Raw genomic sequence first — 21,276 nt, forward strand, 5'->3', positions numbered from 1 at the left:
GGTGTCCCCCGCCGTGATATTGCTGGAATAATGCTAAAAAAGCGGCGTAAAACCATACTTACTCACTCACAAAATTTTAAGAAAATTCTTTTTTTCAGCGATAATGGTTGACAGCACTGAACATTCTGAATTGATGGTGAAAGAGCAGCCGGAAGACTCGGCATACGTGGAGGAAGACACAAGTCGGTAAGGAGAGGAGCCGATACATTTCCTAGTGTTTCAGACAATGGCACCCTACTCAACAATTCCACGTCTGTTGTTATGTTAATCTAAATACAATATTCAATCAATACATCGACAACCCCCCACAACAGTGATATTGCGTATGCTTGATACATTCCATGCTGCCAGAGATCCTGCTGTGACGGAGGATGAGCTGGACTTCCACCACCTGGACACGGAGTCTCTGGGCCTTCTGAAAGCCCTATGTCTGTGCGTGTGTTACTCAGCCAACTGTGGGGGAGTAGGGACACTCACCGGGTCGGCCCCGCAGCTGGTGCTGAAGGGACAGATAGACAGGTGAGTACGACACACAATTCCTTGTGTGGGCATTCTGTGGATCACTCATCTTATACACTGTTATTGATCATGTTGCAATAAATCCCTTTTTCATTTAACAACGGAGGTCATTGGCCAGGATATAAAACTTTGCATCAAGGCATCTTTATCATGCCTTTTGAGTACCGCAACCATTGATGTCTACCTCTGATGAAGTCTCAAGTCTCAAGCTGATCTTCACCTCCTGCATGGTATACTGACTATTGTCCTCTGTGTTTCTATGCTGTGTAGACGGCGGTCGTGGCACGCTGACCTTCACCTCCTACATGGTGTACTGACTATTGTCCTCTGTGTTTCTATGCTGTGTAGACGGCGGTCGTGGCACGCTGACCTTCACCTCCTGCATGGTGTACTGACTATTGTCCTCTGTGTTCTATGCTGTGTAGACAGAGGTCGTGGCACGCTCACCTTCACCACCTGCATGGTGTACTGACTATTGTCCTCTGTGTTGCTATGCAGTATAGGCGGCGGTCGTGGCACGCTGACCTTCACCTCCTACATGGTGTACTGAGTATTGTTCTGTGTTGCTATGCAGTATAGACGGCGGTCGTGGCACGCTGACCTTCACCTCCTACATGGTGTACTGACTATTGTCCTCTGTGTTTCTATGCAGTGTAGACGGCGGTCGTGGCACGCTGACCTTCACCACCTACATAGTGTACTGACTATTGTCCTCTGTGTTGCTATGCAGTATAGACGGCGGTCGTGGCACGCTGACCTTCACCTCCTACATGGTGTACTGAGTATTGTTCTGTGTTGCTATGCAGTATAGACGGCGGTCGTGGCACGCTGACCTTCACCTCCTACATGGTGTACTGACTATTGTCCTCTGTGTTTCTATGCTGTGTAGACGGCGGTCGTGGCACGCTGACCTTCACCTCCTACATGGTGTACTGACTATTGTCCTCTGTGTTTCTATGCTGTGTAGACGGCGGTCGTGGCACGCTGACCTTCACCACCTACATGGTGTACTGACTATTGTCCTCTGTGTTGCTATGCAGTATAGACGGCGGTCGGGGCACGCTGACCTTCACCTCCTACATGGTGTACTGACTATTGTCCTCTGTGTTGCTATGCAGTATAGACGGCGGTCGGGGCACGCTGACCTTCACCACCTACATGGTGTACTGACTATTGTCCTCTGTGTTTCTATGCTGTATAGACGGCGGTCGGGGCACGCTGACCTTCACCTCCTACATGGTGTACTGACTATTGTCCTCTGTGTTGCTATGCAGTATAGACGGCGGTCGGGGCACGCTGACCTTCACCACCTACATGGTGTACTGACTATTGTCCTCTGTGTTTCTATGCTGTGTAGACGGCGGTCGTGGCACGCTGACCTTCACCACCTACATAGTGTACTGACTATTGTCCTCTGTGTTGCTATGCAGTATAGACGGCGGTCGTGGCACGCTGACCTTCACCTCCTACATGGTGTACTGAGTATTGTTCTGTGTTGCTATGCAGTATAGACGGCGGTCGTGGCACGCTGACCTTCACCTCCTACATGGTGTACTGACTATTGTCCTCTGTGTTTCTATGCTGTGTAGACGGCGGTCGTGGCACGCTGACCTTCACCTCCTACATGGTGTACTGACTATTGTCCTCTGTGTTTCTATGCTGTGTAGACGGCGGTCGTGGCACGCTGACCTTCACCACCTACATGGTGTACTGATTATTGTCCTCTGTGTTGCTATGCTGTGTAGACGGCGGTGGTGGCACGCTGACCTTCACCACCTACATGGTGTACTGACTATTGTCCTCTGTGTTTCTATGCTGTGTAGACGGCGGTCGGGGCACGCTGACCTTCACCACCTACATGGTGTACTGACTATTGTCCTCTGTGTTGCTATGCAGTATAGACGGCGGTCGGGGCACGCTGACCTTCACCTCCTACATGGTGTACTGACTATTGTCCTCTGTGTTGCTATGCAGTATAGACGGCGGTCGGGGCACGCTGACCTTCACCACCTACATGGTGTACTGACTATTGTCCTCTGTGTTTCTATGCTGTGTAGACGGCGGTCGTGGCACGCTGACCTTCACCTCCTACATGGTGTACTGACTATTGTCCTCTGTGTTTCTATGCTGTGTAGACGGCGGTCGGGGCACGCTGACCTTCACCACCTACATGGTGTACTGACTATTGTCCTCTGTGTTGCTATGCAGTATAGACGGCGGTGGTGGCACGCTGACCTTCACCACCTACATGGTGTACTGACTATTGTCCTCTGTGTTGCTATGCTGTGTAGACGGCGGTCGGGGCACGCTGACCTTCACCACCTACATGGTGTACTGACTATTGTCCTCTGTGTTGCTATGCTGTGTAGACGGCGGTGGTGGCACGCTGACCTTCACCACCTACATGGTGTACTGACTATTGTCCTCTGTGTTGCTATGCTGTGTAGACGGCGGTCGGGGCACGCTGACCTTCACCACCTACATGGTGTACTGACTATTGTCCTCTGTGTTTCTATGCAGTATAGACGGCGGTCGGGGCACGCTGACCTTCACCTCCTACATGGTGTACTGACTATTGTCCTCTGTGTTTCTATGCAGTATAGACGGCGGTCGGGGCACGCTGACCTTCACCTCCTACATGGTGTACGCCTTGCCACTGTCAGCCATCTGTCTTGTGTGTGTGTGGGTGCTCCTGCAGATCACCTGCTTCGGATTCAGGTAACTAACATAGTAACGTGTAGTCATCAAATCAATCTTTCTTTGGACAGTCGGGGACGTGACACATAGCTGCTTCTGACAAACACAATTTGTAGTGGATGAAAACATTAGCATGATAGTGTGGTCTTTGGGTGACATTTCGGTCAAAACATAACTGTTGTTCGTCTCGATACTCTTGAATTCAGCTGCCACTATTCTCATTTCAGGAAAACATTTTGCTGCCAAAAATCAGAAAATGCCGAAGACGACAAGGAAATAAGAAACCTTATAAAGAAGGATTACATAGCTCTTGGTCCGTTGAGGTACTCTCTACTCACTATTGCGACAACCATTTGGCCACCGTTCCCTGTGCAAACTTTCTCCTCGATTATGACTCATAACCGAGTGTCAGAGATAGAATATTTGTTCCTGCACGTGGCACCTGTGTTGGCGTTAACATGCACGTGGTACCTGTGTTGACGTTAAAATGCACGTGGTACGTGTAGTGACGTTAACATGCACGTGGCACCTGTGTTGACGTAAACATGCACGTGGTACGTGTGTTGGCGTTAACATGCACGTGGTACCTGTGTTGACGTTAACATGCACGTGGTACGTGTGTTGGCGTTAACATGCACGTGGTACCTGTGTTGACGTTAACATGCACGTGGTACCTGTGTTGACGTTAACGTGCACGTGGTACCTGTGTTGGCGTTAACATGGACGTGGTACGTATAGTGACGTTAACATGCGCGTGGTACCTGTGTTGACAGTTAACATGCACGTGTTACCTATGTTGTCGTTAACATGCACGTGGTACCTGTATTGACGTTAACATGCACGTGGTACGTGTGTTGGCGTTAACATGCACGTGTTCCTGTCTTGACGTTAACATGCACGTGGTTCCTGTGTTGGCGTTAACATGCACGTGGTTCCTGTCTTGACGTTAACATACATGTGGTTCCTGTCTTGACGTTAACATACACGTGGTTCCTGTGTTGACGTTAACAGCACGTGGTACCTGTGTTGGCGTTAACATGGACGTGGTTCCTGTGTTGGCGTTAACATGCATGTGGTTCCTGTGTTGGCGTTAACATGCACGTGGTTCCCTGTCTTGACGTTAACATGCATGTGGTTCCTGTCTTGACGTTAACATACACGTGGTTCCTGTGTTGGCGTTAACATGCACGTGGTTCTTGTGTTGGCGTTGACATGCACGTGGCACCTGTGTTGGCGTTAACATGCACGTTTGTACCTGTGTTGACAGTTAACATGCACGTGTTACCTATGTTGTCGTTAACATGCACGTGGTACCTGTGTTGATGTTAACATGCATGTGGTACCTGTGTTGACGTTAACATGCACGTGGTTCCTGCCTTGACGTTAACATGCACGTGGTTCCTGTGTTGGCGTTAACATGCATGTGGTACCCGTGCCGGCCAGTTTATGCACTTGGTGCACTTATTTAGATAGTTGACATTCACTCTACACGTGCGTTCATCATACACAACGGTCACCACAAGGACACTTTATTAACTACGGTAAAGCGCTTGTAATGACCGTTGTTTATGGGACGGTGTACTTGTGATGTCCGTTGTTTATGGACGTGTACTTGTAATGACTGTTGTTTATGGACGTGTACTTGTGATGACCGTTGTTAAGGGACGTGTACTTGTGATGACCGTTGTTTATGGACGTGTACTTGTTGATGACCTTTGTTTATGGACGTGTACTTGTGATGACCGTTTTGGTTATGACGTGTACTTGTGATGACCGTTGTTAATGGACGTGTACTTGTGATGACCGTTTTGGTTTATGGACGTGTACTTGTGATGACCGTTTTTGGTTATGGACGTGTACTTGTGATGACCGTTGTTTATGGACGTGTACTTGTGATGACCGTTGTATATGGACGTGTACTTGTGATGCCCGTTGTATATGGACGTGTACTTGTGATGACCGTGTTTATGGACGTGTACTTGTGATGACCGTTGTTTATGGACGTGTACTTGTGATGACCGTTGTTTATGGACGTGTACTTGTGATGACCGTTGTTTATGGACGTGTACTTGTGATGACCGTTGTATATGGACGTGTACTTGTGATGACCGTTGTATATGGACGTGTACTTGTGATGACCGTTGTTTATGGAAGTGTACTGGTCAGTTTTGCAGAATGGATTGTGATGATCCACTTCATTGTGCTGGTACTACTGTGGCTGACTAGGAAGCCGGGGTTTTTCACTGGATGGTCACATGTTTTCCTGGACGGGTATGTAGTTTGCTATTTGAGTGATGCTGTCCCATCTGTACCCCAGCTATTTGAGTGACGCTGTTCCCTCTGTTTCCCAGCTATTTGAGTGACACTGTTCCTTCCGTTTCCCAGCTATTTGAGTGACGCTGTTCCCTCTGTTCCCCAGCTATTTGAGTGACGCTGTTTCCCAACTATTTGAGTGACGCTGTTCCATCTGTTCCCCAGCTATTTGAGTGACGCTGTACTCCAGCTATTTGAATGACGCTGTTCCCTCTGTTCTCCAGCTATTTGAGTGACGCTGTTCCCTCTGTTCCCCAGCTATCTGGGTGACGCTGTTCCCGCTGTTCTTCAGCATATTGAGTGACGCTGTTCCCTCTGTTCCCCAGCTACTTGAGTGACGCTGTTCCCTCTGTTTTCCCAGCTACTTGAGTGACACTGTTCCCTCTGTTTCCCAGCCATCTGGGTGACGCAGTTCCCCCTGTTGCCCAGCTATCTGGGTGACGTTGTTCCCTCTGTTCTACCAGCTATCTGGGTGACGCTGTTCCCTCTGTTTCCCAGCTATCTGGGTGACGCTGTTCCCTCTGTTCTCCAGCTATTTGAGTGACGCTGTCCCTCTGTTCCCCAGCTGTTTGAGTGACGCTGTTCCCTCTGTTCTCCAGCTATTTGAGTGACGCTGTCCCTCTGTTTCACAGGCTACTTGAGTGACACTGTTTCCCCAGCTATCTGAGTGACGCAGTTCCCTCTGTTCCCCAGCTATTTGAGCGACGATGTTCCCTCTGTTCCCCAGCTGTTTGAGTGACGCTGTTCCCCAGCTATTTGAGTGAAGGTGTTCTCCAGCTATTTGAGTGATGCTGTTCTCTAGCTATTTGAGTGATGCTGTTCCCCAGCTATTTGAGTGACGCAGTTCCTTATGTTCTCCAGCTATTTGAGTGACGCTGTTCCCTCTGTTCCCCAGCTATTTGAGTGACGATGTTCCCTAGCTATTTGAATGACGCTGTTCTCCCGCTATTTGAGTGACGCTGTTCCCTCTGTTTCCCAGCTATTTGAGTGACTCTGCTCTCCAGCTATTTGAGTGACGCTGTTCCCTCTGTTCCCCAGCTATTTGAGTGACGCTGCTCCCCAGCTATTTGAGTGACGCAGTTCCTTCTGTTCTCCAGCTATTTGAGTGACGCTGTTCCCTCTGTTCCCCATCTATTGAGTGACGCTTTTTCCTCTGTTTCCCAGCTATTTGAGTGACGCTGTTTCCCCAGCTATTTGAGTGACGCTGTTCCCCAGCTATCTGAGTGACGCAGTTCCTTCTGTTCTCCAGCTATTTGAGTGACGCTGTTCCCTCTGTTCCCCAGCTATTTGAGTGACGCTGTACTCCAGCTATTTCTGTGACGCTGTGCCCTGTTCCCCATCTATTGAGTGACGCTGTTCCCTCTGTTCCCCATCTATTTGAGTGACGCTTTTCCCTCTGTTTCCCAGCTATTTGAGTGACGCTGTTCCCCAGCTATTTGATTGACGCTGTTCCCCAGCTATTTGAGTGACGCTGTTCTCCAGCTACTTGAGTGACGCTGTTCCCTCTGTACCCAAGCCATTTGAGTGACGCTGTTCCCCCCGTTCCCCGGCTATCTGAGTGACGATTTTCCTTCTGTTCCCCAGCTATTTGAGTGACTCTGTTCCTGCTGTGATGGTAACCTGCAGCCTGTTCATCTTTCCACGACGAAGACCAAATGTTCTGTTCTTTAGGAGGAAAGGAGGTACGTGGTAGTAATCACCTGCTGGACTTAAAGCTGTTTATAACATCGCTTTTACACACGGTTGGACACAATATTATAAACAGTTTACACCATAAACTGGCACCAGAGTAGTATGTATACTACTCGACATGTTCACAAATTACACTTTCACTTGTGAGATTTTACACTTGTTGTTAGGACATACGAGGGCTGGCTGAAAAGTTCTAAGCCTAACTGTGAAAGACCTGTGAAAGACCCGTACCAAGTCGATGGTTTTCATTTATTTCTCCACATAGTCCCCTTCCAGGTTTACACACTTTTGCCAGCGATGCTGCAAGGCCTGGATGCCGGTCAAGGAGACATTTTCTTCAGCCACCCTAACAAAGTCGTTCACAGCGGAAATGACGTCATCATTACTAGGAAAATGGCGACCGGCTAGCTCCTTTTTTCATTTTGGGAAACAGGGTGGAAGTCTGACGGGGCCAAATCGGGTGAATAAGGGGGATGGTCAATGAGTTCGAAGCCACAATCAGCAGAATACCCTTGGAATCCCAAAAGACTGAAGCCATCACCTTTCCAGCAGAAGGAACAGACTTGGCTTCTTTTTTTTTGGGGGGGGGGGGGGGGGGGGGGGGGGGGGGGGGGGGGCGGGGAGCTGGTGATTCCGGATGCTTCCATTGTTTAGACTGAATTTTGGTTTCTGGTTGAAAGTGATGAATCCAGGTCTCATCCATGGTTACAAGTCGGGCCAAAAAGTCATCGGGATCTGCATAAATTGTCACGAGACATCAGGAATCTGACACGTTTCTGATCTGCTGTCAAGGGCTTTGGCACCCATCTTGCAGAAACTTGTCATTCCCCAACTTGTTGGTGATAATGTGCTCAATCCCCTCAGGTGAGATGCCAACAACACTGCCAATATGTCGAGTGGTCAATCGTCGAACAGCCATCACCAGTCATGCACCCAGGTAATGTTTTCCGGAATGGTTGCTGTTGAAGGCCTTCCTGGACGCGGGTCATTGTCAAGGCTCTCTCTGCCACGCTTGAATTCCGCAGCCCCACTTCTTTACAGTGGAAAAGGAAGGGGCATCATCTCCTAAAGTGGAGACCATGTCAGCATGTATCTGTGTTGGAGTTAGCCCTTTCAGTTGCAGGTACTTGATGACTGCCCTATAGCCAGTTTTGTCCATTTCTGGTGATTTCAATGGGTAGGTTCACAAGATGGTCTGGTACAAAGACAATAATAACACTACAGTTGCAGTTCTTATGTCTATGATTAATTAAATGATTGTACTTGTTGGTGACAAAAGTTTGTTTCAATCTGATTGAGATATCCCACTTAGGCTTAGAACTTTTCAGCCAGCCCTCGTGATATAGCAAAATATCGGCCAACATATCTTTTGACTCTGACTCCGATGCTGTGCTTTATGTCAGATAACAGTGAACCAGTATCACAAGAGTCAATCTTACAGTGGTCCACGGTGAGTTCAAGGTTCCCCTGGGGCGTTCTTCTGTTGCTGGGGGGAGGGTTCGCTCTAGCTGATGCCTGTCAGGTGAGTCTTGTCTTGAAGTGTACAGGGGCGGTCGGGTAGCCTAGTAGTTAAAGTGTTCACTCGTCACGCCGGAGACCCGGGTTCTATTCTCGACATGGGAACAATGTGTGAAGCCAATTTCTGGTGTCCCCCGCCGTGATATTGCTGGAATATTGCTAAAAGCGGCGTAAAACCATACTCACTCATGGTTGTGATTATGTTTCCCAATTTCCACTAATTTCCCGAAGATATCAGGCCCGGTGACGCTAAACAACACGTTCTCACTGCACTATAGTTCATGTCTACGTTCCACTCTACTTGTATTGGCTGGGTCTAGTCGAACTCCCACGTTAAGTTCAACTATGTCCGCGGTTGCAGAAGTCTGGCATGTCCCGAGCAGTGGCCGAGCAGCTGGTCTTTGTTAAAGCCATGTCTCCGACTGTAGCAGGGATCGTGGTCACGCTTATCTCGGGTGTGGGCACGGAGTTTATAGCCAACACAGTCGTCGCAACTCTACTGTTACCAATAATCTCTGAAGTGGTAAGTATACCAAGCACCATAGTAACTTTCAGTTGGGACGGGAGGCTAATAAATCTTTCATAGGTTGAAATTCAGAACGAGTGTACATACTTTCTTGTACATAATTCCCCCCCCCCCCCCCCCCCCCCTCCCATGCGGATTACACCAAATATCGTCCATGTAACAGCAATATCGCATCAGCCTGAAAATTAATCAAAATAATCAAACATAATCAAGTCTTTAACAGACATTTTGGTGGTGACAATTGTATTTTCTGTATTTTTCTACTATCCATGTTCGTCATCCAGGGGTCCATCCGATCCCTGTTGTAGTCTTCAGTCCGTACGTGTCATGCCCAGTCTGTAAACATGTAACACTGTACATAAATCGGTAGAATGCAATGGGTTATGTATTCGTTTTATTTGCAGGCGCGCAGTATGGTCGTCCACCCCATGTACTTCATGCTTCCTGCCACCATAGTGACGTCATGTGCATTTATGTTGCCAGTGGCAACCCCTCCTAATGCTATAGCATTTGCTGGTGGCGACATCCGGGTCATCGATATGGTAATACCATGGTTACACTATATTCCATGACATCTTACCATACCATGCTATCTCTGGTCAGATGTCATAGACATCAAGCATAACGTTTTGATATACAGAGAGTGAGTGAGTTTGATTTTACGCCGCTTTTAGCAATATTCCAGCAATATCAAGGCGGGGGTCACCAGAAATGGGCTTCACACATCGAATCGAACCCGGGTCATCGGCATGGCAAGCGACACTTTAACCGCACGGCTACCCAACCGATCTGATACAGGGGGAAGCAGACAATATGTCACACACATTAATAGACAGAGGAAACACATTATGACTGTTCTGGTCGGCTACCATACATGCCTACCCGACTAAATAGACGCAGTTTTAAAAAGGGTTGGAAATTAGCATCATTCACTAACTCGATTACCCTGATTTTGAAGTGCATTACGTATACGTAACAGAGTGTGTTTCCATTTAGGTAAAGAGTGGCTTCCTCATAAAGATCGTCACTATGGTGTGTGTGATACTATCAGTCAACACGTGGGGCATGGCGTACTTCCAACTTCATCAGGTCCCGGCATGGTTTGGGCCAGTCACCGAATCTTACAACACGTCATTCGTCCTGCAGACTGTCAACACCACTGTGAACACGCTTCTATAATACCCACAGAGCACCTCCACCACTACCAACTATAATCCTCAAACTGCTACCTTGTCGTTGTGCCTTCTATCTGTGTTCATGTGGCCGTGATGATGATACTAGGGATCTACCTAGGCATGTTCATGTGGCCATGACAGTACTGGGGATCTACCTAGGAATGTTCATGTGGCCATGATGATAATACTGGGGATCTACCTAGGCATGTTCATGTGGCCATGACAATACTGGGGATCTACCTAGGAATGTTCATGTGGCCATGATGATAATACTGGGGATCTACCTAGGCATGTTCATGTGGCCATGACAATACTGGGGATCTACCTAGGAATGTTCATGTGGCCATGATGATAATACTGGGGATCTACCTAGGAATGTTCATGTGGCCATGACAATACTGGGGATCTACCTAGGAATGTTCATGTGGCCATGATGATAATACTGGGGATCTACCTAGGAATGTTCATGTGGCCATGATGATGATGGAGATCTACCTAGGCATGTGCATGTGGCCATGATGATGATACTGGGGATCTACCTAGAAATGTTCATGTAGCCGTGAAGATAATACTGGGGATCTACCTAGGAATGTCCATGTGGCCATAACGATGATACTGGGGATCTACCTAGGCATGTTCATGTGGCCGTGATGATAATACTGGGGATCTACCTAGGAATGTTCATGTGGCCGTGATGATGATACTGGGGATCTACCTAGGCATGTTCATGTGGCCATGATAATACTGGGGATCTACCTAGGAATGTCATGTGGCCGTGATGATGATACTGGGGATCTACCTAGCAATGTTCATGTGGCCATGATAATACTGGGGATCTACCTAGGAATATTCATTTGGCCATGATGATGATACTGGGGATCTACCTAGGAATGTTCATGTGGCCGTGATGATGATACTGGGGATCTACCTAGGCATGTTTATGTGGCCGTGGTGATGATACTGGGGATCTACCTAGGCATGTTCATGTGGCTATGATGATAATACTGGGGATCTACCTAGGCATGTTCATGTGGCCGTGATGATGATACTGGGGATCTACCTAGGCATGTTCATGCGGCCATGATAATACTGGGGATCTACCTAGGCATGTTCATGCGGCTATGATGATAATACTGGGGATCTACCTAGGAATGTTCATGTGGCCGTGATGATGATACTGGGGATCTACCTAGGCATGTTCATGTGGCCATGATAATACTGGGGATCTACCTAGGCAAGTTCATGTGGCCGTGACGATGATACTGGGGATCTACCTAGGCATGTTCATGTGGCCATGATAATACTGGGGATCTACCTAGGCATGTTCATGTGGCTATGATGATAATACTGGGGATCTACCTAGGAATGTTCATGTGGCCGTTATGATGATACTGGGGATCTACCTAGGCATGTTCATGTGGCCGTGATAATACTGGGGATCTACCTAGGCATGTTCATGTGGCCGTGATGATAATACTGGGGATCTACCTAGGCATGTTCATGTGGCCGTGATGATGATACTGAGGATCTACCTAGGAATGTTCATGTGGCCGTGATGATGATACTGGGGATCTACCTAGGCATGTTCATGTGGCCGTGATAATACTGGGGATCTACCTAGGCATGTTCATGTGGCCGTGATGATGATACTGGGGATCTACCTAGGCATGTTCATGTGGCCGTGATAATACTGGGGATCTACCTAGGCATGTTCATGTGGCTATGATGATAATACTGGGGATCTACCTAGGAATGTTCATGTGGCTGTGATGATAATACTGGGGATCTACCTAGGCATGTTCATGTGGCCATGAAAATACTGGGGATCTACCTAGGCATGTTCATGTGGCCATGATGATGATACTGGGGATCTACCTAAGCATGTTCATGTGGCCGTGATGATGATACTGGAAATCTACCTAGGCATGTTCATGTGGCCATGATAATACTGGGGATCTACCTAGGCATGTTCATGTGGCTATGATGATAACACTGGGGATCTACCTAGGAATGTTCATGTGGCCGTGATGATGATACTGGGGATCTACCTAGGCATGTTCATGTGGCCATGATAATACTGGGGATCTACCTAGGCATGTTCATGTGGCCATGATAATACTGGGGATCTACCTAGGAATGTTCATGTGGCCATGATGATGCTGGAGATTTACATAGGAATGTTCATGTGGCCGTGATGATGCTGGAGATTTACATAAGAATGTTCATGTGGCCATGATGCTGCTGGTGATTTACATAAGAATGTTCATGTGGCCATGATGATGATACTGGGGATCTACCTAGGAATGTTCATGTGGCCATGATGCTGCATGAGATTTACATAAGAATGTTTATGTGGCCATGATGACGCTGGAGATTTACATAAGATTGTTCATGTGATCATGAAGTAATTGTGATAATGCTGCATATATTATAACAGTAGGGTACAAAAATACCTTGAAAAGTTTCTGCTGACAACATAAAGAGCAGCGACCTTAACTATGATTAATTATGATTCAAATAATCTATTTTCTTTTATATCACAATGTCAACACTGTAGCTGGGCAGATATGTCAAATAAATGTTCACTCCTGGAAGAAAGCATGAAAATTTGTACATAGGGGTTATGGAGTATGCAGAATCCGATTTTAATGGGATCCACCCTTGCAAACCAATGGTTCCCACTCAAAATTGAGAAATCCAAGATTGCCACCATCCGTATTACAAATTTCGAAATATGGCCGTAACTTTGGATCTATTTGACATAGAAACATGATCTTGGTGGCAAATAATAGGTTTTCGGGGCCAAGGAATGCAATGAAATAGTTTAAAACACGATCAAAGATGGCAGACATCCATTTTACGAATTTCAATATCTCTCCATAACTGTAATTTGATTCCCACTCAGAATTGAGATTGAACATAAAATGCATTAATTTGAACCATAATTTAAAACATAGCTTTTATTGATTTATTTTTTTCTGTCATCAGCACACGTGAATAAAGTTGTTGCAACTATAAGATTTTGAAAATATTTTGTGGGCATGACGATGCTAATACATGTAAAAAAACAAGAATCAAGAATCAAACAAAACTGATTTTTCTGACGTGATGCTACCATACAAGCAGCCTATAAACTTAAAAGTTGTTGGATTCCACCTAATTCTAAAAAAACAAGTGTTCTCTTCTTGCAAGAAGTCCTTCACTAAATAACCCTTTGTGTACACTGTCCACCACAAAAGCAGACACATTGGTGACGACCAAACACAGTCTTCTCATGACATAATGTACATTGGTGACGACCAAACACAGTCTTCTCATGACATAATGTACATTGGTGACGACCAAACACTGTCTTCTCATGACATAGTGGCAACCAAACAGTCTTCTCATGACATAATGGACATTGGTGGCGACCAAATACTGTCTTCTCATGACATAGTGGCAACCAAACAGTCTTCTCATGACATAATGTACATTGGTGGCCACCAAACACTGTCTTCTCATGACATAATGGACATTGGTGGCGACCAAATACTGTCTTCTCATGACATAGTGGCAACCAAACAGTCTACTCATGACATAATGTACATTGGTGGTGACAAAACACTGTCTTCTCATGACATAATGGACATTGGTGGTGACAAAACACTGTCTTCTCATGACATAATGTACATTGGTGGCCACCAAACACTGTCTACTCATGACATAATGTACATTGGTGGTGACAAAACACTGTCTTCTCATGACATAATGTAAATTGGTGGTGACAAAACACTGTCTTCTCATGACATAATGTAAATTGGTGACGACCAAACACTGTCTTCTCATGACATTATGTACATTGGTGGTGACAAAACACTGTCTTCTCATGACATAATGTACATTGGTGGTGACAAAACACTGTCTTCTCATGACATAATGTACACTGGAGGCGACCAAACACTGTCTTCTCATGACATAGTGGCGACCAAACAGTCTTCTCATGACATAATGGACATTGGAGGCGACCAAACACTGTCTTCTCATGACATAATGTACATTGGTGGCGACCAAACACTGTCTTCTCATGACATAATGTACATTGTGGCGACCAAACACTGTCTTCTCATGACATAATGTACATTGGTGGCGACCAAACACTGTCTTCTCATGACATAATGTACATTGGTGGCGACCAAATACTGTCTTCTCATGACATAATGTACATTGTGGCGACCAAACACTGTCTTCTCATGACATAATGTACATTGGTGGCGACCAAACACTGTCTTCTCATGACATAATGTACATTGTGGCGACCAAACACTGTCTTCTCATGACATAATGTACATTGGTGGCGACAAAACACTGTCTTCTCATGACATAATGTACATTGTGGCAACCAAACACTGTCTTCTCATGACAAAGTGGCGACCAAACACTGTCTTCTCATGACATAATGTACATTGGTGGCAACCAAACACTGTCTTCTCATGACAAAGTGGCGACCAAACACTGTCTTCTCATGACATTGAGTACATTGGTGGCAACCAAACACTGTCTTCTCATGACATAGTGGCGACCAAACAGTCTTCTCATGACATAATGTACATTGGTGGCGACCAAACACTGTCTTCCCATGACATAATGGACATTGGTGGCCACCAAACACTGTCTACTCATGACATAATGTACATTGGTGGTGACAAAACACTGTCTTCTCATGACATAATGTACATTGGTGGCGACCAAATACTGTCTTCTCATGACATAATGTACATTGTGGCGACCAAACACTGTCTTCTCATGACATAATGTACATTGGTGGCGACCAAACACTGTCTTCTCATGACATAATGTACATTGTGGCGACCAAACACTGTCTTCTCATGACATAATGTACATTGGTGGCGACAAAACACTGTCTTCTCATGACATAATGTACATTGTGGCAACCAAACACTGTCTTCTCATGACAAAGTGGCGACCAAACACTGTCTTCTCATGACATAATGTACATTGGTGGCAACCAAACACTGTCTTCTCATGACAAAGTGGCGACCAAACACTGTCTTCTCATGACATTGAGTACATTGGTGGCAACCAAACACTGTCTTCTCATGACATAGTGGCGACCAAACAGTCTTCTCATGACATAATGTACATTGGTGGCGACCAAACACTGTCTTCCCATGACATAATGGACATTGGTGGCGACCAAACACTGTCTTCTCATGACATAATGGACATTGGTGGCGACCAAACACTGTCTTCTCATGACATAATGTACATTGTGGCGACCAAACACTGTCTTCCCATGACATAATGGACATTGGTGGCGACCAAACACTGTCTTCCCATGACATAATGGACATTGGTGGCGACCAAACACTGTCTTCTCATGACATAATGTACATTGGTGGCGACCAAACACTGTCTTCCCATGACATAATGTACATTGGTGACGACCAAACACTGTCTTCTCATGACATAATGTACATTGGTGGCGACCAAACACTGTCTTCCCATGACATAATGGACATTGGTGGCGACCAAACACTGTCTTCCCATGACATAATGGACATTGGTGGCGACCAAACACTGTCTTCTCATGACATAGTGGCGACCAAACAGTCTTCTCATGACATAATGTACATTGGTGGCGACCAAACACTGTCTTCTCATGACATAATGTACATTGGTGGCGACCAAACACTGTCTTCCCATGACATAATGTACATTGGTGGTGACAAAACACTGTCTTCCCATGACATAATGGACATTGGTGGCGACCAAACACTGTCTTCCCATGACATAATGGACATTGGTGGCGACCAAACACTGTCTTCTCATGACATTGAGTACATTGGTGGCGACGAAACACTGTCTCCTCATTAAATACTGTGCATTGAGATGAGAATGATCTATGATCATATACAATAAAAATGATTTTTAACAAATATATCACAGTACCACATAACGTGAAGCCCTCATTGCCTGATTTCATTCACCTGTTTTAGTCACAGTTTTCCTAACCATGCTAACAGTATCTCATATATATTCTAGGGTTAATCATTTGCATAATCATGCATAACACAGAAGCAGACACACACATTCAACGTTCATGCATACAGTAATTACAAGGCCACATAGGACTTGACACATCTTCACGCTGACTAGAACATGTTACCAGTGTATACACTAGCTTTCAGATAAACTGATGTGGATCTGATTTCTGGTTGGTATTTTGATCGTCTGGTTTCTTCAATATCCAGCCAAGGAATGACCATGAGGAACACAAGCTGACAAGAATTCTTGGACAACTTAATGGCAGGAACAGTCAAGTAACTGTAAATCAGGATTACAAAATGGGAAAAAGGAAAAAATGTGAGCAGCATGGTGAGTCTCTGAACCGTGGCAGTGAGTAATATTCCAGCCATACCACTGTGGACTGTAAATATTTGTTACTCTAATCTGGGGGGGCACTGGCAATAAAAAATATACTGGTGTGAACAGTGGAACCTCACTTGTCCGGATAATTTTGAATTTAATAAATTACAATATTTTAAAAATGTGCTGTTTATCCCGAAATCTGGTTTCTAAAACCAGATGGTGAATTTCACTAACCAACAATGCTACTGCTCACTTTCATGCTCAACTTCCTGGACAGTAAAAATGTCTGACAATAGTTGTTTAGAAAGTCATCACACACAGCCAATATCAAAAGGGTTGGATTAAGATGCTTTTTGGTTTGGCTGTTAATCTAATTTCAATGAGGCAATTTAATCCTGAAGTGTATGCCTACTATAGAAACAACAAAAAGGTGTCGGTGATCTCCACAAAATAATTCCTCTTCACAGATTGGTTGCTTGCATCTGAGAGGCAGAATTTATTCGGATTCATTTGATTTACTTGAATAAAGTGAATGTGTGTGTGTAAGTGAGACTTTTGTTATATATCAGGCTTGAGTTGTGTCAAGGGACTACTAAGATTACTAAGCGATTTACATATTTTAATTATTATCTTAATTATTGCACAATATTTCCCTTTCATAACCATGATAACCTCAGTCATTTCAACTTTCAAGGATGCCCAAAATGCAGAATCACAAGATCACATAGACAAAGTAAACGGGCTATGTCAACAAAACAACATGGCAATGGTCAGTGACAATCAAAGTAACAGAACATCAAGTAATTAAATAAGTCATTGCCATTATTATCAATATTAATGCAAAGTTACTGCTTCTTATGACTTGAGGCATCAAGATGTTGGAACTGAAATGATGACAGAGTAGCATGAAATAAGCCTACATGAACCAGTTGACAGTGAGCGTTAGATGACAGAGTAGCATGAAATAAGCCTACATGAACCAGTTGACAGTGAGTGTTAGATGACAGAGTAGCATGAAATAAGCCTACATGAACCAGTTGACAGTGAGCGTTAGATGACAGAGTAGCATGAAATAAACCTACATGAACCAGTTGACAGTGAATGTTAGATGACAGAGTAGCATGAAATAAGCCTACATGAACCAGTTGACAGTGAGTGTTAGATGACAGAGTAGCATGAAATAAGCCTACATGAACCTTTGACAATGTTGATCTCAGTGAGTAGTTAGCATCACAACTATTTGATAGACTTTCATACTCCTCACTATAGCATGCAATGCCAGTCTCAACTCTCAAAGGCTAGAAGCTGGTCACTGTCACTTTGCTCATAATTCTCACAGACTTCAGGTTCCTCGTTTTGTCCATCAGATAACTCCTGCTTACTGCCAGCACACTCCCCATGTTGTAATGTCAAACTGTCGTTGGTCATCTCCTCACACAGTGACACGTCACCAGCTGCCACACTCGACCTGGAGGGCAGCACCAGGGGAACCGTTACCAGTGCATCACAGCTAGGGTGAGACTTCCGATGTCTCTTGACATCCCTCGGCTCATAAAACAAAACACCACACTTTGGACATGGGTGCTCTTTGATGTGAGTGTGTACTCTCATTACATGACGTTTCAGGTGACCGGATTGTTTAAATTCATTCCCACAGATGTCACATTTGAAAGGCCGCTGACCTGTGTGAGTTCGTAGGTGGCTCTGTAGGATATTGATCCCTGCAAACGTCTTGTCACATACATGGCAGGGAAATGGCTTCTCACCTGTGTGAACCCTCATGTGTCTTGTCAGATCTGTCAACTCAAAGAAAGTGCGACTACATACACCACAGATAATGGATCTTTCATTAATGTGGACTCTCTGAACATGGCGTCGTAGATGCACTGACTGGCGGAACAGCTTGTCACATAGGTCACACTTAAAGGGCTTATCACCTGTGTGGATGCGGCGGTGAGACTTGAGGTAACTGACACCTGCAAAAGATTTCTTGCAGATCTCACAGCTGTATAGCTTCTCCCCTGTGTGTGTCCGTTCATGGCGCCGCAAGTCCCCCGAGTCTGTGAAGCGACGGTCACACATGTTACAACTGAATGGTCTTTCTCCTGTGTGGTAGCGCATGTGTGTCACTAGGTGTGCTGACTGGGAGAAAGTCTTGTCACACACATCACACGCATAAGGCTTCTCCCCACTGTGTGTTTTCATATGACAAGCAAGGTGGCCTGATTGTCCAAATGATTTAAAACATAATGTGCACTCAAATGGTTTCACTTTTGTGTGTGTGCGCCTATGAATTGTAAGATGACCAGATTGACGGAACTCTTTGCCGCACTCTATGCACTTAAAGGGCTTCTCCCCAGAGTGGATTCTTAGGTGACATTTCAGTGTGCTCAGGTCAAAAAATGAGCGCTGGCAGACATTGCATGTCTGTACCTTTCGTGTTGCAGATTTTGAATCTGGGCATGTCCTTATGTCTGTAGTTTTCATCTGTGAAAAGAACAGTTCAGTGTTGCTGTCTTCACTTGAATTACTCTCCCCTGTTGCAGTAACATCCATTGTTGACTTTCAATTACCTAAACAGAAGCATACCTGTGAACCACGAGTACATATTCCTGTAGTCCGGTAGAGTCCTAGGCTAAGATTCGACGACGAGAACCTTGTCCAGATGTGAAGCCGAGTAGAGACAGATCATGAAGATTACCATCACTATTTCCGTGACATGTAAATAATCAAGTTTGCAATTAGTTATGAATAAGAAGACAGATTCAAGCACGGCTCAATTCTGACTAAGGTTGCATCCTAGCATCGTGAAGCAATTTTTCTGTTATGTTGTTGGATTAACCGGAAGTTTTTAAAAGGTACATAAACTCCGTATTACGCACCTATGCTTCGGCTGATCTGTTTGCGGCTTCGCACTGCGCAATAATGAAATTATCCTTTGGTTGGTTTATTTAAAATACAGATTGTGTATCGAAATACGGAATTGCAATTAATGTAACAACAATAAATGATTGGTGCACATAATCCATTTTATCCATGTAAAAATCCAGCTACAATATGCATGGCGATAATTTTCCAAATTTATCAATAAATAAACCCGTTGTTTACATATTCTATACTGTAGTAGCTATTATACCGCCAGATAATTGAAGTTAATATACCTTCCTAAGTAGGTGAGATGGGCAGCTCAAGACGTAACACACCTTGATACGGAGAAAATACCTCCATCATCCCAAACGACATCCCCCCTACGTTTAAGACGTGTCTTTCCTTCCTACTTCTGCCCTTGTTGCACTTGGAATGGTATTTAATACATAATCATGTTTGTTTGTTTTCTGTGTTTTTTTAAAAAAAAAAAATTGATCTACATACATTTCTGTTCAGATACAGAGCAATACCTTTGATTGTTGAATGTGTTGTAGAGGACATTAGTTCAATATATTTTTGACGAGAAGGGCGTTTATAGTGATATTGTGGGATGAACGTTTTTCTACTTCGCTTTTAATATGAACAGACTAATACAACATAGTACTCGTCGTCAACAACTAAGGCATCACAATGGTCACAGTATAGCAGAAGCTGATCAACATTTGTTTTTGCATTACTTTTACTATTAAGCAGTTTTTGTATTTTCAATCAACGCGAATGAGTGCGGAATTTACCTAATACACAGATCGAATCTTTATCTGAAACACCTGGTGTGTTATACATCTCTGGCGCGGCTTGTATAAATTATAATGTTACAGATAATCTGAGCTAATAATCATTTGAAGCCATTCCTGTATTTCTGTACCAATATCTACACATCTCTGTTTAAACACAGTTATGAAACCATTAGTGTTTCCACAACCCTGTGCAATATAGACATAAACAAAACCTGTTTGAATAAATAACATCCTGACATGTGAAACCCGATTTAAAGTCCCAGGCGCTTCGTGTGACTTTCACATTTTATAACAGGCATAGGGGTAACGCTTCGGATTCAAACGAATAAGTCCACAGCTAACAAACGACATATACCGAAGGAAAAGCATAACTGTACTCCATATACAGTGCTTTTGAAAATAATGGGCATTATTCCAGCTAATCCCAGACGTGTTCTATGGTGGAGAGGTCTGGAGACATGTTATGCTTACTAAAAACGTCTGTTTCAACATGTGCAACGAGTTTGCGGACATTATTGAAAGACCATCAGAGCTGTCCAGATGAAACCCGGACTCATCTGTGAACAGTATACTATCCTGGTCTTTTCTTCCCAATCTCAGATGCTGTCGACACCAAGCTAGGCATGCAAAATTGGGCTTATCGCTGGAGGTTGCGGACGGATGTTGTCCACCTTCAACCTGTTGCGTACGGTTCTGTATGGTGGCCGAGAGGGGTCATCGCTTTCTCGCTCTATCGCTCTATCGCTTTCTCGCTTTCTCGCTCTATCGCTTTCTCGCTTTCTCGCTTTCTCGCTCTATC

At 44.9% G+C, this 21,276-nt stretch overlaps 2 protein-coding genes across 2 annotated transcripts in view; one reads left to right on the forward strand and one right to left on the reverse strand.

Annotated features, from left to right (window-relative positions):
- Positions 1–10,444, forward strand: part of LOC139455670 (Na(+)/citrate cotransporter-like) — a 28,706-nt gene extending 18,262 nt beyond the window's left edge. The window contains exons 5-14 of the mRNA XM_071237226.1: positions 99–186; positions 352–519; positions 3,118–3,237; positions 3,444–3,539; positions 5,383–5,487; positions 7,114–7,211; positions 8,625–8,743; positions 9,101–9,262; positions 9,670–9,807; positions 10,262–10,444. Of these exons, the coding sequence (XP_071093327.1) occupies positions 99–186; positions 352–519; positions 3,118–3,237; positions 3,444–3,539; positions 5,383–5,487; positions 7,114–7,211; positions 8,625–8,743; positions 9,101–9,262; positions 9,670–9,807; positions 10,262–10,444 (1,277 nt within the window). The remainder of the gene's footprint in view (positions 1–98; positions 187–351; positions 520–3,117; positions 3,238–3,443; positions 3,540–5,382; positions 5,488–7,113; positions 7,212–8,624; positions 8,744–9,100; positions 9,263–9,669; positions 9,808–10,261) is intronic.
- A 7,113-nt stretch (positions 10,445–17,557) lies between these two features.
- Positions 17,558–19,709, reverse strand: LOC139455671 (zinc finger protein 271-like). The gene has a single exon (XM_071237227.1). The coding sequence runs from the start codon at positions 19,366–19,368 to the stop codon at positions 18,097–18,099; it is 1,272 nt and encodes a 423-aa protein (XP_071093328.1). The 5' UTR covers positions 19,369–19,709; the 3' UTR covers positions 17,558–18,096.
- Between the last annotated feature and the right edge of the window lie 1,567 nt (positions 19,710–21,276).

This window comes from Haliotis cracherodii, unplaced genomic scaffold, assembly GCF_022045235.1.
Source record: "Haliotis cracherodii isolate W230 unplaced genomic scaffold, xgHalCrac1.p SCAF_11, whole genome shotgun sequence".
Taxonomy (NCBI): Eukaryota; Metazoa; Mollusca; class Gastropoda; order Lepetellida; family Haliotidae; genus Haliotis; species Haliotis cracherodii.

What these genes read in the sequence shown, in the direction of transcription:
- LOC139455671 (XM_071237227.1), bottom strand. Translation starts at nt 19,368, where the DNA reads ATGGATGTTACTGCAACAGGGGAGAGTAATTCAAGTGAAGACAGCAAC.